Here is a 16,423-nt window from a genome sequence, read left to right as displayed (position 1 = left end):
ACTTTGCTATATTTGCTTAAGAGGCTTTTTTTTTCTTGTCTTTGTATAAATTCAATGGTAGAGATGTATCTAAAACCCAAATTTTAGAGCCCAGACAGAGAGTAAAAAAATACCAAACTGAGAAAGAAACTTGACTTTTCTGATTTGGTTACTGAAGTCACTAAAACCGCACGTGCTCCAGGTTCTTCAGCCGACGAAGGAGATTGGACAAGTTCAATTCAGAGGTTTCTTTCTGTGTTCACACTTCACGGTTGTCTTTGATCAAAACCACAGTGGTGAATGTCAATACATGATTGACATGGCTAGCATTAGCCTGAGTACTGATGTAATTATTTGTCTAAATTAAGTATGAAGATGCTTACCCTATTGAAGTAGCCTGTTCAACTTATGTGTATTAGGCATCTACTGTATGCCAAGTACTCTGCTTGGTACCGTGAGCAAATAGTGACCCACACAATGTCCCTATCCTGAGGAAACCTATGCTTTCAAAGAGAAGATGAGTCACATGTAATGGAATGGTCTTAAATTCTAAAATGGTGTTAGTGAAAGAAAGACATTAGATATATAGACGGGTGATAAACAAAACTCTATTTACACTTTACATAGCTCGTCATTAATCTTCATTTTTCTCAGGAGAAATGTCACCAGTACTGGCCAGCAGAACGATCTGCAAGATACCAGTACTTTGTTGTTGATCCCATGGCCGAGTACAACATGCCACAATATATCCTAAGAGAATTCAAGGTCACAGATGCCAGGGTAAGTTGGCATAGTCTTATGCTCTTAAACATTAGCTGAAATACAGTCTAAAAGACATCTCTGGGAGAAAACATTTGCCAAGCGACCATAGTCCCAAACTAAAAGAAATCACCCATTTTGGAGAATTTTTTTTTAATTTTTTTAACATAAGAGTAACTTTGCCTGTTTGGCAAGTTTTCTCACAAACCCAGGCTTGGCTCACATTCAAAGAGAACATCTGGCAGCCCAACTTTGGGGACGTACGTGGTGAATGTGTGTGCCGGGAAGCATTTACTGATTGGTTGGCTGCGCTTACATTCACCTTCTTAGCTCATTCTCTTTGGAGCTTTTTTGACTTCTTCATTACTTGAGGCTGTAAATATGTTGTTGTTTTGCTAAGCCCTTTAGGTCATGTGGGCTTGGAGGTTAATTTGGTATGATTTTAAAACTGCAGAGCAAATGACATTCTTTAGAAGAATCTGACAAGCTTTGCACATTCTAATTTGATTCCTGGCATGGTTTATTCCTCCGTGTGCTAATATGTCTGTCCATGAGAGCTGTGCACCCACGACCCTTCTTGGCTAATTTTCATCCTGCATTTCTGATCTAGATTGCTGAGTCCAAAGTTCAGCCCTGATGTAAGATGTTCTGTGCATAAACTTTAAAATCCTTGCCTTTGGCCACTTTTAAACCATGATTACAAACACATCTTAGAAGAGATTGGGTCAGTGCAAAGCCCTGCTTTGTTTTTGGAACTGTCACAGTGGGTGGGTTGAATAAAACTGTAGGGTAGAACTATTTACTTGATCCATTGTTTTTTCTGGAAAGCAGCTTTCTCAACCAAGACTCATGCTTAGAGATTGTCCACTAATCCCCAAAGCCTGGCCCTGGCTGTTGACCTAAAGTGAAGGAGAAATTGGTTAGCGGGCTGCTTGGCTCAGGTGACAGACCTGTTAATCCTAGAAAGTCTGAAGTCTTAACTACTCTGAAGGTGACTATACTCAAGACAGTAGTTAAGCCCCTAGGTCTCGTTTTGAGTCCTACTCTGTGTTTTGGTTTTTTTGTGTGTGTGTTTTCTTTTTTTTTTTAAAAAAAGAACACACTTTCAGAATTTGAAGCTAGATATCTGAGTGAAAATTTTGAGTGCATTCCAAGCAAACACACCAACCATTTCTGACGAAAGTATAGCAGCATCCAGGCACCACAAACAGCAGAGACAACTTCTTCATTGCCCCTCGATTGCCCAAATTAGATCTGACCGTGATAAGTGAAAGAAACCTTGGAGGAACTTGTTCACGTGTTTTATTTTGAAGCCTCCTTGTGACTGTATAATTTTTTTAGCTACCGTAGCATGTGCTATTTGTGCTCCTAATGTGTTTCTAATCTCAACTTTCCAGTTTAAAAAGCACGTTGGCACTTGAGAATACAGTCTCGTTAAACAGGTAGCCTTTAAATGCAGTCAGGTGGTCTCTCTTCCAAATCATAAAGGTTTGTACACATGACTTCCTGCTGCTAAAAGCAACCGTGGTCAGAAATGAAATCACCAGGACAGTCAGAGAAGACAAATCTGTATCACCTAGCCACTGGCTTCCCTTCTTGTGCTTTTCAAACCCTTTTCAGAAACCGAGGGAAGTAAATCATGCTTCTGTAGTAACAATCCATAAGTTAGTTATGGGGCCAAGCAGTTATTTTTATACTCCTCAGTATTCTCACAAAGTTGATGTGATCTACGTGTTTTATCTCAATTCCCAAATGATGCCAGTCAGGAATATACCCTGTTCCTATGGAAACCACCAGACTTGGTGATGTGTCCAGCTCGAGTTGGGCCATGCTTTCTTCTCCATACAACTCAATGAGAAAGATTGGGTCTCTGTTTACTTACTCAGAGGGCTTCTTAGGTGGTGCTAGTGGTAAGAACCCACCTGCCAATGCAGGAAACATAAGAGAAATAGGTTCAGTCCCTTGGTCAGGAAGATCCTCTGGAGGAGGAAATGGCAACTCACTCCTGCATTCTTGCCTGGAAAATTTCATGGACAGAGGAGCCTGGCGGGGTATGGTCCATGGGGTTGCAAAAAGGCAGACATAACTAAAAATGACTTAGCATAGATGCTACTTACTCAGAATCTTGGGAACATGAATATCTGTATCAAAAAGGACTTGATTGAGGAGAAAGTTATTAAAGAAGTGGAAAGAAGAACCACATTGAAGCCTTAACTAGGAGCAGGGCCTCCTCAAATGGGATCCACCCATCTGAAGTTGGAATTTGGATTATCTCTGTCTCTGTAATTCAGGGAAGAAAGTTGATGGTGATAGTTGTTATTCCTGCTTCAATAAACAGAGAGTCCCTTCTGCTTTTGTTATCCTTCCAAACACTATAAAATTCCAGAATGAAGCCAAAGTCTTTTAGTATTTTCTTTTGAAGCCATTTATACTTCAGAGCACTTCTACCTAATCACTTGAAAGAAAGATTGTGTCTGCATCTGGCTTTTGGTTTGTCTTTGTTAAAGCCACGCATGGACACCTCAGCTTCTGTGGTCAGCCAGAAAGAGTCCTTTCTCAGAACACAGCATTTAGTCATTAATAATCCCTCCTATCTCCTTGAGGGACGCCTCACTTCCTGCTCAACGGCATAGTCACCTGGTACGCGCTGTGTATACTGCCTTGGCTAGCAATAGTATACCTCTGAGACGTGGGGCATCCAGGTTAACAGCCTCTACCCAGTTTGTGTCAGATCCTTTCAGTGTCACTATTTGTCATCTGACAATGCTGCAAATAAGCTAGCACAGCAGATGTGACGGTGTCATGACAATAGCAGAATCTCTGGTCTGGACGACTTGCCTGGATGTTCCTGTCAGCATAAGAGGTTATTGGATTCTGAAAATTTTGAAATGGAATGTCTTTGTTCCACTTTGGCTTTGAAGACAATCTCTGGGGCTCAGAAGCATTTCCTAATATGAGAATGAGGCGGCTCTTTTTGAGAATTCTGGTTTTTAACTGGACATTTTGTGAGAGTAAATCAATTTGCAATTTAAATAGATGTGAAATGTAGACAGTGTTAATAGCAGGTAAGATAGGAACGTGACTGATTTTCTAGTTAAACATGTTTCTAACTTTTTCTTCCCTGTTTTGGAAAAAATCATGCCTGCTTTTATGGCCTGTGCACTGTCTGAATCCTCCTGGCGTCCTCCTCTGTGGTTGGGTGTGTGGCTTTCATTCTGAAGGACGGGCAGTCCCGAACCGTGAGGCAGTTCCAGTTCACCGACTGGCCAGAGCAGGGAGTGCCAAAGTCTGGAGAAGGATTTATTGACTTCATTGGCCAAGTCCATAAAACAAAAGAGCAGTTTGGCCAAGATGGACCCATTTCAGTCCATTGCAGGTGAGTTAAGAATCAGGAATGATGAGTTTCCATTTGTGCTTAATGCAGTGATAACTTTGAAAATATGCACTGTTGTCTGTTCATTATTGGTACCAGTTTTCTGAGAGTCTGCATAATCCAGATTTTATTTTTCTCAGAAATATATTGTAAACCCTCAAGCAAGGACTCATTTATTTCTTCCCACAAAGTGAAAATAATCAAGGAAGATTTCTATCTTCAAATTTTACCTCTTGTAGCAAAGAACCAAACTATATTTATCTTTGCCTGTTTTACTGTATCAGGAATTATTGGTATATCCCTAAGTGATAATTTGTTCAGTTTATCATTCCTTAGCTTTTTTGCTTTCATAGCATTACCCTGATAACTATCTTTCTGTATCTTTCTCCTGTGTTTCTCTTCTTGAGAAAACCATAAATAGTTATTAAGCCTTAATGACAATACTAATTTCTTGTCAGTCAATAAGTGATTAGAATGGTACCTCAGTTAACATTGCAATGTGCTTGAAAATTGTTGCTATATCAGAAAATGAAGCACCTTCAAGTTAATTATTTTCAATAGTTTCCACAGCATTTTATAATTCAAATCATTGAAGTTAATAGAAATAGCAAGTAAATGGTTCAGAAAGGACACTTGCAATAAATGTAGTGCTTTTGGAAGTTACTATGCAAAAACCTTCTAGCAAAAGGAATTAACTCATTTTTTTTAAAGTCTTAGTTTGTAATTCTTTAGAGTCAAAATCTTGAAAAACTTTATTAAAAAATTTATTTGCTTTCCCCCTGCCCCAAATCCAAAACTACATTTCTTAGTGATAAGGGTGATAGTGTGTCAAAATAGGGGAACTATTACACATGGGCTTCAAAATACCTGAGCTTCAGTCCCACTTCTGTCATCATGAGCTCTGTGACAAAAGGGAAACTTCTCTAAACCTCAGTTTTCTAACTGATCTCTGTGACCCTTTCTAGCACATTATTTCCCAGGCATGGCATATTACATGAGAAGCAGACCTTATTTCTACGTATTTGCTATGTGTTGAGTTTACCCAGAATCCTGTGCTCTAGACAACCAAACAGCATGTAGGAAATGATGCGTGGACTCAATATTCAGACTAAGTGGATGGTGTACACTGGACTTGAATTACCTGGATACTCCCCTTAATTTTCCACATAATTTACCAAAATCCTAATTCACATTCTCTAATATAAACTGTAAAGAAAAGACTATATTTAATGCATTTGTCTTTACCTTCAGGCATTCCCATAAGTATAAATAAGCATGCATATGCGTATCACTTTTCATTGCTTTTGTCACAAAATTATTTGGATAAAGAGTATATACAAAGACTCCTTTAGTAAAATACCATGACAGTTATTGACATATCTTAAAGACCTCTAGATATTTCCTTTTATCTGAGAGTATTTATAAAATACCACTTATTTTATTTATAGCTTATTAATAACATGACAAAGTCAATAAATTCAGAAGTTATAAGGCTAGTGTCTGTTATTTTCTTGAAAGCACCTCGTGGAAAGTCCGAAGCCCTGTATTTTTGTAACATTTGAGCAATAAAATCAAGGTAAAATAGATCCTGGAGTACTTGAATCACTCAATGAAAAAATCATAAATCACAGTCTCTTGGGACTAAGAGAGACTTTCAAGGTTGAAAGCAACCCTGAAGGTCATCTACTCCGTTTTGACAGAGAGCCTTGTCTGCCCCTAGATATCCTTAGCTGCTGTGTAAAACCTGCCTGTGGATTTACATTTCTGTTAGGACTCTTTAGAAAAAACACAGTTTATAAAAGGACACACTATTTATATATCAATTACATCCCCAAGTAAATGAATCCATCCAGTTTCTACAGCCTGTACCTAAGCGTTATACATGCTGTTTAGTTAGGATCCAAAAATGTAGGGATTTTTCAGATTATTCACTCTTCTCCTCATTACCTAAACCTCCAGATGCTTTCCTACTTCTTAAGAGCACAAAAGCTATGAATTCATTTTCTTCTCTTGCTACAATTACGATTCTGGAATTATCTTAAAACAATAAAGAAAACAGAAACCCCAAACCTTGCTAACATGGTGGAAAGAATCCTGATATTTAGCTACTGAACATCTAAAAATAGTAGATTAAGTGTATGTATATAGCTCAGTGGTTCTTAACGAACATTTTTTTTATTTTTAAGTTTAGAGACCCATTTGATAATATGCTAAAGCTATAAGTTTCAAAAACAGAAAATATATATATACGTTTACATAATCCATACATTAAAAAAATTCATAAACCCTTATGAAGACTAAATGAAGTCTTATGAAGATCCTGTGTCAGAAAATCCTGCTATAGAATCTCTTTTTGTCTCACCTTATCTGAATTATTTCATAGCTTAAAAATATTAAGCAGGCAAGGCCCAAATTTCAGGATCTGATAAAGAGTGTAAATATATATCTTATTCACTCTTCCTTTAATCAATTTACTTTATATTTTTATGTTTCCTGGGTCTTTCCACAATGATATATAATCCCTGTTTGAAAAAATCACTCTATATTCATTGTCACTGTTATCATGGCACACTGTCCTAAGAGTTAATCATTTTGTGAACCCAACAGCACATTTTCTGAAACATTGCTGTAGAAGAGGCTGATGTAATATGGAAGCTGGTGGACATATGTCCACCTCCAGGAAAATGTAGCCATGACTGTGCGTGTCTCATCTAGTAATATTGCCTTTGTTATTATGACAGTGCGGGCGTTGGAAGAACTGGAGTCTTCATAACACTAAGCATTGTTTTGGAAAGAATGAGATATGAAGGAGTAGTAGATATCTTCCAGACTGTCAAAATGTTAAGAACACAACGACCAGCCATGGTGCAGACAGAGGTGAGAAAAATCTCCAGGAGTATGTCACATCTCAAGAGCCAGATAATAGACTTTGCCAAGTTCTCCTAGAGTCCAGAGACTTTCAACACCAGAGGCAAAATACAGGGAAATACTGTGGGGAAAACATCCAATTGTTTAATATTTTTGAACCTTATTCCCCCTCTTTGTAAATGGGAGTGGTAGTGTCAACATCTTAGAGCTGGTTTGGAAGTTATCTAAGATAATATATCAGGTTGAAACATGTCAAATTGTCAGTATTTGGTCATTCGGGGCCTATAAAAATGGCAATTTCATATAATTAATTATATACATATTAAGGTGATATACATTGCACATAATTAATAGATGTAAAAAGTGCAAGGGTAGATAATATACCTGGTAGATAACAGACCCTTGGCCCATTTTACTTCTCCATTCCCCTTCTGTTTGCCTAGGTGGTATCAACTGTTCCATATTTCATTTCTTGATAATGATATTTTCAAATATTTGCCCTAATGAAATTAGCCTGTTATTTTCTACTCCAATAATTGATATGAAAATTCTCATATTTCTCAGAATAATAGGAGTTCATGATTTAGTCAGTCTGGCCTATTGACTTCATTTTAAGGATAATTTAAGTGATAGATAGTGTTTCTGTTTCTCAAAAGGCCACCAAATTATACAATTTATATGTATTCCTAAATTCATCACCCACAGTATATTCCAGGCTTTGATTTGAAAATAGTGCAAGCATTTGGCTTGCAATACCCAAAACATTATGTCAGCCTGACAAACTTAATAGGTATTGAGGGTGACAGAGGGAAATTGGACTTTTAAAAAGTCTTAACACTTAGCCAAGCAACTTACTGTGACAAGATAGGAAAGCAAACTCCATTTATTTTGCATTACCATTTTTATTGTAGAAAAATGCACATTTAAGCAAAATAGAAACTATCTGCTTTCAGCCCCATTGGCTACTGAAAATAAGTTTCTTTTATGGGAAAATCCTACTTTTTCCTCATCCCTTCTCATCTGTAAATTATAATTTTTCCATCTTATAATGCCCCCACTTACTCCAATTTGACAGTGTTCTTCCCTGTCTATAAAAGGACATGTTTCACGCTGTTTTAGTTTAGTGTAGGTCTTTCTAGAACAGACAACTAGCAATCACACTGAATTAGGCCAAATGGCAGAAGTATTTTTTGACATGGGCAGCCAGTCTTATGATGCCATTTTCAAGGGATGAAAAGCTTAACGGTTCAACACCCTGTGTATTCAGTTTCATATGCCTGATGTTCAGCACAAAGATACCTTCTGGCTGCCTCCCTCACTTACATAAGCACATCAGAAACAACAGTGAGTAATTCTGATTACAGGCAATAAGGATTACTGTCTGATAAGATTTTTTTTTTAATTTAGATGTTTTTGGCAATAGCCCAGAAAATAAATGAACCCATATTTTCCTCTGGACAATGTGTATCTGCATCAGCCTCTCTTAAATATGCAAACTGAGAATTACTTATCACAAATAATTAGATAATTATAAACGACAGCTGTGGCATATAAGGAGTTCACATGTTCAGTTGGTAGTACTGTCTAGTACTACTGGGAGAACAGTTCACATATGTCTGGAAGATAATCTTCACGAGCTTTCACTACTTTGGGATTAGGAGACGATTTTAGTCAAATTGATTGGTAGAGTTAATAAATACCTATGTGGTTAATGGTTCTTTGCTTAAAAGAAAACAGTCGGTCATTGGATTGAATTGATTGATGAAAGTAGTGGTTTTGCCCTCCCCTAGCTGTAGCTGAGTCTTCCAGCATCATTTCCGTTTTTCTGTCACAATGGACTCATGGCCTCTTTCCTTTCCCCCCGGCCCGTGCTTTGTCTCCTGCAGGATCAGTATCAGTTCTGCTATCGAGCCGCACTAGAGTACCTGGGCAGCTTCGATCACTATGCAACGTAGAAACCCCTGACCCACTTTGGATTTTTACTACAGGCCCTTCAATATCCATGGAGTCTCTTCTGAGCCATACAGGGCACTTGAGAAGTCCTTCTTAACTTCTAGCTAACAACCACTTAGTGGGACTATCACACACAAAACAAATTAAAAAAAAAAAAAAACACACACAAAACAACGAACTCTTCTGGGTGGACCAAGAATTCACTGTTTAATAATCTAACCTGAAAAATAATAAAGAGAATCCTGACTGAGGAGGCATCTGAAGGATTTTATTTACAGATACCTCAAGGATTCAAAATAAAGGGAAGAAGAAATCACAGCAAAGAACCGCCATCTTGTTCAGGATTGTGTGACGGGTGTGAGGAGAAATGGCCTGAGTGCAGCAGCTCAGGGCAAGATCTTTGCTGGCTTCTCATGACAAAATGGACTTGCTTCGACATCGCCCCTTCCCACCATACTACTCATAATAACATTGTAGGGGGTAAGGGGGTGGGGAATGTTTAAAAAGAAAGTCTTTGATTTAGTTTTTTAGTATTGTAAAGATACTGCTGACCTGTGCTTCATTTTTAACTGTGTAAACTTTTTTTTAACAAAATGTATCATTCGATAAAGTGAAATTTTAAAAAGTTACATAACTGTTCATTTTTTATTTCCAAATTGTAGGTTTTTTTAAGCTGTAGAACTGTTATCTGTAATATCTTGCTGTAGAAATACTGAATAATTTGAAGATTTGCACATTTTTGTGCAATATTCTTAATCTACAGTATTGGTCTCGTCTGATATTATTTTTACATTTCTGTTTGGTTTTTGTTGCTGAGAAAGTACCCATTCTCTTCAAATAATCAAAGAGACCTTTGTTTTGTTTTGTTTTTTTGGAATCAACAGGGAGGCGCAAAGTATAAAGTTGCTGCTAACATATATACATATATATCCATATTTTATAGGGGTGTCTATGTATATATACAGTGTGTCCACACAAAAAGATAGATATAGCTATCATTCAGTTCTTCCATGATTTAGTTTTTAATTTTTTAAGGTAGAAAAGCTATGGTAACATCTTTTTCAATTTGTTAGTTTATGACATACTGATATTTCTTAGTATCACACAATTTTAATTTTTAAGGGAAATGAGGAATGCACATCAGTGATTGTCAGACCTCACCCCCTTAATTTCCCTCCCAATCTCCCCAAACCCCTCACTCACCCACCTAATCATAATGACAAATACTATTTTGTTAGCCAGGCTTCCAACAAAGTTCAATATTTCTAACACTCTAGTGCAATAAAACATTATTAGATATCTAAGAGGTGTGCATGTGGGAAAGGTCAGTGCATATCCCTTTAGGAGGGGAGAATGTTGTAATATATCAGCTATCAAGATGTTTAAAAAACAGTGTATTCAATCGTATATTGTCTATAGTATGTGCTATGAAATTTGCATTTATGATATGTAACAGGGGCAAAGCCAAACTCATGTTACTCTGTTCAATCAGAAACTTTTTCTTTTTTTTTTTTTTTGTGGCATACAGCATTCCTGGGAAGTGCTGTACTTTGTTTTCTTTTGGTTTTAGTTTTGCATTTAGAGTGCCTTATAATTGATGCCTATTTTAATAGCATTTCTTTTTAGCTTTTGGTTCATATTTTCATTCCTTGTTCATATGTGTTTCTCTTCCAATTAAAGTATTATCTGTTTACCACATGTACAAAAACTCTTTGAATAATATGCATTCCTAGTTTTAACCAAGTCGGGGATGTTAGTGATTGTACCAGCCCAAAGCACTTGGATAAGCAGGGCCCTTCTTCCTTTCATAACCATCAACATCAGGAAAAGCTACTTGTTTTATTTGTAATCCCTTCCAAATCTGCTCTGAAACATTCAGTAACTACACCAAATTTATTAACAAACACCATTGTCAACTTTGAACATATTTAGTATTCCATTCAGATTTTTCTAAAATAAGAATTAAAAACATATATATATATATATATATATTTACACATATCCCCCCAAATTTTTCAACACAATTTCTATAGGAAGCCATGAATGATGGCATGAGTTTGCCATATCTTACATGATTTTAAAGAACATTCAAAATATTCAAGGAACTCTTAGAGTTTTGGTATAATATTTCGATTTAATATTAGCTTCATTGATGTTCTGCATGGAAGGATTTTTGTTTTCTACATTTCCCATCACTGGCAGAATGAAATCCAAGAGACCAAACACTTGCAAGCATCATATTTGAGCACTTTTTTAAAAAAGAGGAAAAAAAGCTGAGAAAAAAAAAGAAAAAAAGAAAAAAAAAAAAACTAAAAAAAAAGTATCTAGAAGGCTACCTCAGAATGAGACTCTGTAACCTACATCAGAACCAGAGAAGAATGTGCACTATGTGGGTCTGTTGTTTTCTTTTAGTTTGTATCTATGGAGAATGATCCAAGTGCCAGATTACTCAGTGCTATAATTTTCATTCAGTGAAACCAAGGGGGTCAGAGAGACATTGCATCATGCAGACGTGCCGTGTTGGACATGTAGACTCTGATGGTGTACTGCACACCAGACCATTGGCCAGTGAGCAGTATCTCTCCCTGAAACTGAAACTGCTCATGTGGCAAAGGGAAAGGGGAGAATAATCACAGGAAGAAAATATATGGGATGCATCCCACAGACAAGCGAGGAGGAGACTATTCCAGATATCTTGCTGTTCAGGAGCTGTTCCGAGAACTAACTCCCTTACTGTCATTGATGTGCATTCCACTGTGCTTTTCTGTACAACCATTCTACTTTATGTTCCCAGGTAAACATCTTTATCTACCATTACCATAAACTTTCAAGTTTTCAGTTATTTTCATCATCATAACCAGTACGGTGCTATTATTTACCTATGTATGTGTAGTTATGTATAATTTTGTAATTAGTTACAATGGTAAAAAAATCAAAATATATAAAAAGTGATTTGTACAGAACTTTATTTTAGCTCTTTTTTAAAAATGATTTGCATGGTTAGGCAATGGCAAGGACAGCCAGGGGAGGGAAGGGCCTCTAGGGAACTTTGCACTTTCTATACCTTTGTACTATGCACTGCCCTATTGATTCTACACCCAATAATGTTATTACTTGAACCCATCTGTAAGAAACTGCTTCAGAAATTCATTTGTGTGTATGTAAATAACCCGGCATAGAAACAGGAAAGGAAAAATTCTGTGCTAATATACAGGGTTTTTTTTCTTTCCTGTTTTTTTTTTTTTCCTTTTTTGTTTTGCTTTGTTTTAGGCCCTTCTTTTTATTTTTAATAATCTTTTCTTTTTCCTGTTTTGGGTTTTAGTTTCCTTTGGGTTTATGGGTGCCCTGATACTCCAGCAGAGATCAGAAGGCTACAGATCCATCCTATCCATCCGTTATGTGGCTTTGCCATCCAAGCTTGGAGTGTCTTTACAAAGATAATAACAGTTGTGTTCTTTGCTCTCGTTTTGGATGCATAGACTGAAAAATTTAAAAAAATAACTTGTAAAATGGCTTGTTAAAAAAATACAATTACCTCTAATTAGTAGTACGCGTAAATGTTTTACAGAATGAAAGGCGTGCTTTTTATTTTCTTACTTCGTTACATTGGTGGCGAAAGAAGTCTGTATGAAAATCAGTTCTTTGCTGACACAAGTTCCATTTGTTACAAATGAATTCTAATAAAAACGTCAGTGTTATGCAGCCCTGGCTTTTGCTTCTGTCCACTCAAGCACTTTGGTTTTGAAATGGCTATATATGTTCCCTCTTCTCCTTTGGTTATGTAGTTAGTTCCTTGATGCTAATAGTAATTCTTCTTACCAAGAGGCTGCTATCTACAGGTGCCTGCACTGAGGTGAACACCTTTCACTGGTAAGAAAACTGATGCTTAAAGAAACAGTTTGCTCAAGTTTACAAGCCAAGAAAGAGATCTTGGTATCTCTCAAAGTATAAATGATGGGCAATCTTTAATTCTGATGAAGATAACTACTATATGCATATAGATGCATTATATATATCCATGTATACACATAATGTATATACATATTATCTTGAAACAACTGGCATCTCTCAGGCACATAAAAAAAATGTTTGGGAACATGGCTGAGAAAATACTTGGCTTAGATTGTTTATGCAGTTATGGGTCAGACCTGTTGTAGGCATTGGGAAGGCAATGCCTCCCAGTCAACAAATGAGATACTACATAGAGACTGCAATCTAGGGAGAGAGGCTGGCATTAAATGATAAATTTACACTCTGACAAGTATTATAAGAGAAAGTAGAGATTCATGAAGTTGGCACTTTCTATTGTGAAGGACGGAAACCCTGACTTGGCTTCAAAGAAAAGGAAAGTATTTTTTGGCTTATGTATTTAAAGATTAGGAATGGACTTACATTGCAAGAGTAGGAACATATACTCTCCGGAAACAATTGGCTCAGGTGCTATCTTTAGCAGTTGGCATCTCTCTCCTCCAATCTGGTTTCTACTTTCAAGTGTCAGTTCTAAGCAATCTATGTGGTCCCTGGAATCTTTGGGATTTTAACATGAAAAATCAGGCAAGTGGAAGAGTTTACTTCCCAACAGTACAAATGGAAACCCTTGAACAGAATGGATGCCTGTTGGCCTTCACTGATGTGACCTGGGGAAAGTGAACATCTCAGGATCACAACCAAAGATAGGAAAAGATAATGCGCTCATTGAGTTGCCAAGTCAAAAAGGATGTAAGGTCTATCGTGAATAGACCTAGAGACTGTCATACAGAGTAGAGTAAGTCAGAAAGAGCAAAACAAATATAAGATTGTTTATACGTAGAATCTTCCATATTATGTGGAATCAAGAAAAATAGTACAGATGAACTGATCTGAAAAGCGGAAATAGAGACAGAGATGTAAAGAAAAACTTACGGATACCAAGCGGGAACAGGGATGGGGTGGGATGATTGAGAGACTGGGATTGACATATATATGCTACTTTGTTAAAATAGATAACTAATGAGAACCTGCCATATAGCACAGGGAACTCTACTCAATTCTCTGTGGTGACCTAAATTGGAAGGAAGTCTAAAAAAGGGGAATATATGTATACATATAACTGATTCACTTCGCTGTACAACAGAAACACAACATTGTAAAGCAACAGTTATTGAAAAAAAAAAAGAATGCAAGGTAGCTGTCACCTTGGCAAATAGCAATCAATGTGGTGGGACCAACACATAACTGCAAATAAACCTAATGAATTAAAGTAAGGCCAAGTACAGGTATGCTGGGTAATGTTACAATTACTTGTTGCCATGGAAATGATGAGGGAATGAAACAATACCATTATCCAAAAAGTACTTTGTAAATGTTGATACTAAATAGACAGTTGGACTCTTTTTTCCTCTTTCCTTCTTGTTCTCACCTGAACTGTTTCTTGATTTTATAGATTTAATCACTCTATTGATTGATTGTGTAAGCATACAATCCCTAACCAGAAGAAGAGACAAAAATTTCAAGATGAATCATACCTAATATTCTGATCATTATGATGCATTAAACAGATGTCTGGAATGCCAAAAACGATGAAATAGCTTATTTCACACATGTATACACCCCACTCCAGTACTCTTGCCTGGAAAATCCCATGGATGGAGGAGCCTGGAAGGCTGCAGTCCATGGGGTCACTGAGGGTCGGACACGACTGAGCGACTTCACTTTCACTTTTCACTTTCATGCATTGGAGGAGGAAATGGCAACCCACTCCAGTGTTCTTGCATGGAGAATCCCAGGGGCGGGGGAGCCTGGTGGGCTGCCGTCTATGGGATCGCACAGTCGGACATGACTAAAGTGACTTAGCAGCAGCAGCATACACATGCAGCAGTTATTAGTTAATAATGGAAGAACCCACTCCAAAATTTTTGCCTGGAGAATCCCAGGACACAGAGCCTGGCAAGCTACAGTCCATGGGGTCACAGAGTTGGACATGACTGAAGGGGCTGAGCACACACACACAATCATTAGTTTAGGTCTGTTTTCTTAGTCATATTTATGGTTAGACTTCATAAGTTAAGAGGATTTCAGTAAAGTATAATAATTCATCAAATTATAAATCTAAAACCTATTTAACATAATTTTTAAGAGTGTGAAAATTCTAAGAAAGTAAATACAGTAAGGAAACACTATGAATCTGAAATTACAGATTTTATCATTATTTGTAGTAGCAAAATAAAAGTGAAAAACCCTAAATGTCCAATAATAGGAAATGATTAAGGACAAAAGTATATATGTGGAATAATATATATAATACACTGCCATTTAGTCATTAAGTTGTTGAATGTGGGGAAAAATATAGCATGAAAAGTCATTAAAAGGAGTTATCAAATTATCTATACACATTAGAATAAATGACTAGAAAGGAATGTATCAGTTACTAAATGATAACTGTGATAAAATTATATTGCACTTTCTACATTTTCTAAAATTTCTAAAATTTTATAATTATTTTAATAGCAAAGTAGGGGTGCTTTAAAATATATCAGAAGATAAAGTAATTTTTAAAAATCAATTTAAAGAGGCAAGAATGGAGAGAGAAAAAAAGAATTCAGGAAAGAACCTAGGACAGGTGGGACAAGTAGAAAATAATAATATGATAGATTTAACAAAACAAAAATTACATTAAACGTTAATGTAGTATATCCAACTTAAAATGTACATTGTAGTCTAGATATATAGTGCTTATAAAAGCATAAGAATGATAACGTAAAAGAAGGCCAGGAAATATGCCATCCAAAAATAGCCAAAAGACTGCTGCGCTATTATTAATTTTAGCAGTAGCATTACCAAATAATAAGTCAATTCCCAATGGAAAAAGCTTCACTGCACCAGGAAGATGTAATAATTATATGTCTGTATGTACTTAACAGCTTCAAAACAGAGTAAAATTGGAACTAAATAGAATTATATGCATAAATCACAATCACAATGGGAGTTTTAAAACACTTCTCTCAGTAGTAGCTAAAATTACTGTTTCAGAGCAGGCCAAAAGTATTTAGTAACCTTATAAAGAACTATAAATAACCCAATTAACAAAATTAACCTATGTGACCTATATAGACCACTAGTCTAGTCAACAGCTTAAGAATATACAGTATTCAACAACTTAAGAATATATTCCATAAGAACTGAATATCTTTTCAGGAGTACAGTTACCAAAATTGATTAGGGACTGGACCATTAAGCAAGTCTAGACAAATTTTGAGTGTTTTAATTCTATAGAGTATATTACACCACATTACATATTGACCACATTACAGTTCAACTAGGAGGCTATACCAAATATATTTGGAAAATTCTCATGGTAATTAAGAAATACCCTTCTAAATAGCCAAAGTGTCAGAAAATAAATCACAAGGGAAGTAAGAAATTACAACTGTGAAATTAGAAAACACTGCATATCAAAACTTGTGGGATAAAGCTAAACTGTGCTTTAGAGAGAAATGCATAGCCTTAAATGCA

General features: G+C 36.4%; 1 protein-coding gene across 40 annotated transcripts in view; it reads left to right on the top strand.

The window, feature by feature from the left end:
- The window catches only part of PTPRD (protein tyrosine phosphatase receptor type D), a 2,474,579-nt gene extending 2,461,945 nt beyond the window's left edge, over positions 1–12,634 (top strand). For all 40 annotated transcript variants that reach the window (XM_060410987.1, XM_060410960.1, XM_060410965.1 and 37 more), the window contains 4 exons: positions 634–759; positions 3,960–4,114; positions 6,853–6,988; positions 8,866–12,634. In XM_060410987.1, the coding sequence (XP_060266970.1) occupies positions 634–759; positions 3,960–4,114; positions 6,853–6,988; positions 8,866–8,934 (486 nt within the window). In that variant the 3' untranslated portion in view covers positions 8,935–12,634. The remainder of the gene's footprint in view (positions 1–633; positions 760–3,959; positions 4,115–6,852; positions 6,989–8,865) is intronic.
- The last annotated feature ends 3,789 nt before the right edge of the window (positions 12,635–16,423 follow it).

Source organism: Ovis aries, chromosome 2, assembly GCF_016772045.2.
Source record: "Ovis aries strain OAR_USU_Benz2616 breed Rambouillet chromosome 2, ARS-UI_Ramb_v3.0, whole genome shotgun sequence".
NCBI lineage: Eukaryota > Metazoa > Chordata > Mammalia > Artiodactyla > Bovidae > Ovis > Ovis aries.
The sequence above is the reverse complement of the archived record's forward strand: the minus strand, read 5'-3'. Positions and strand labels throughout refer to the sequence as shown.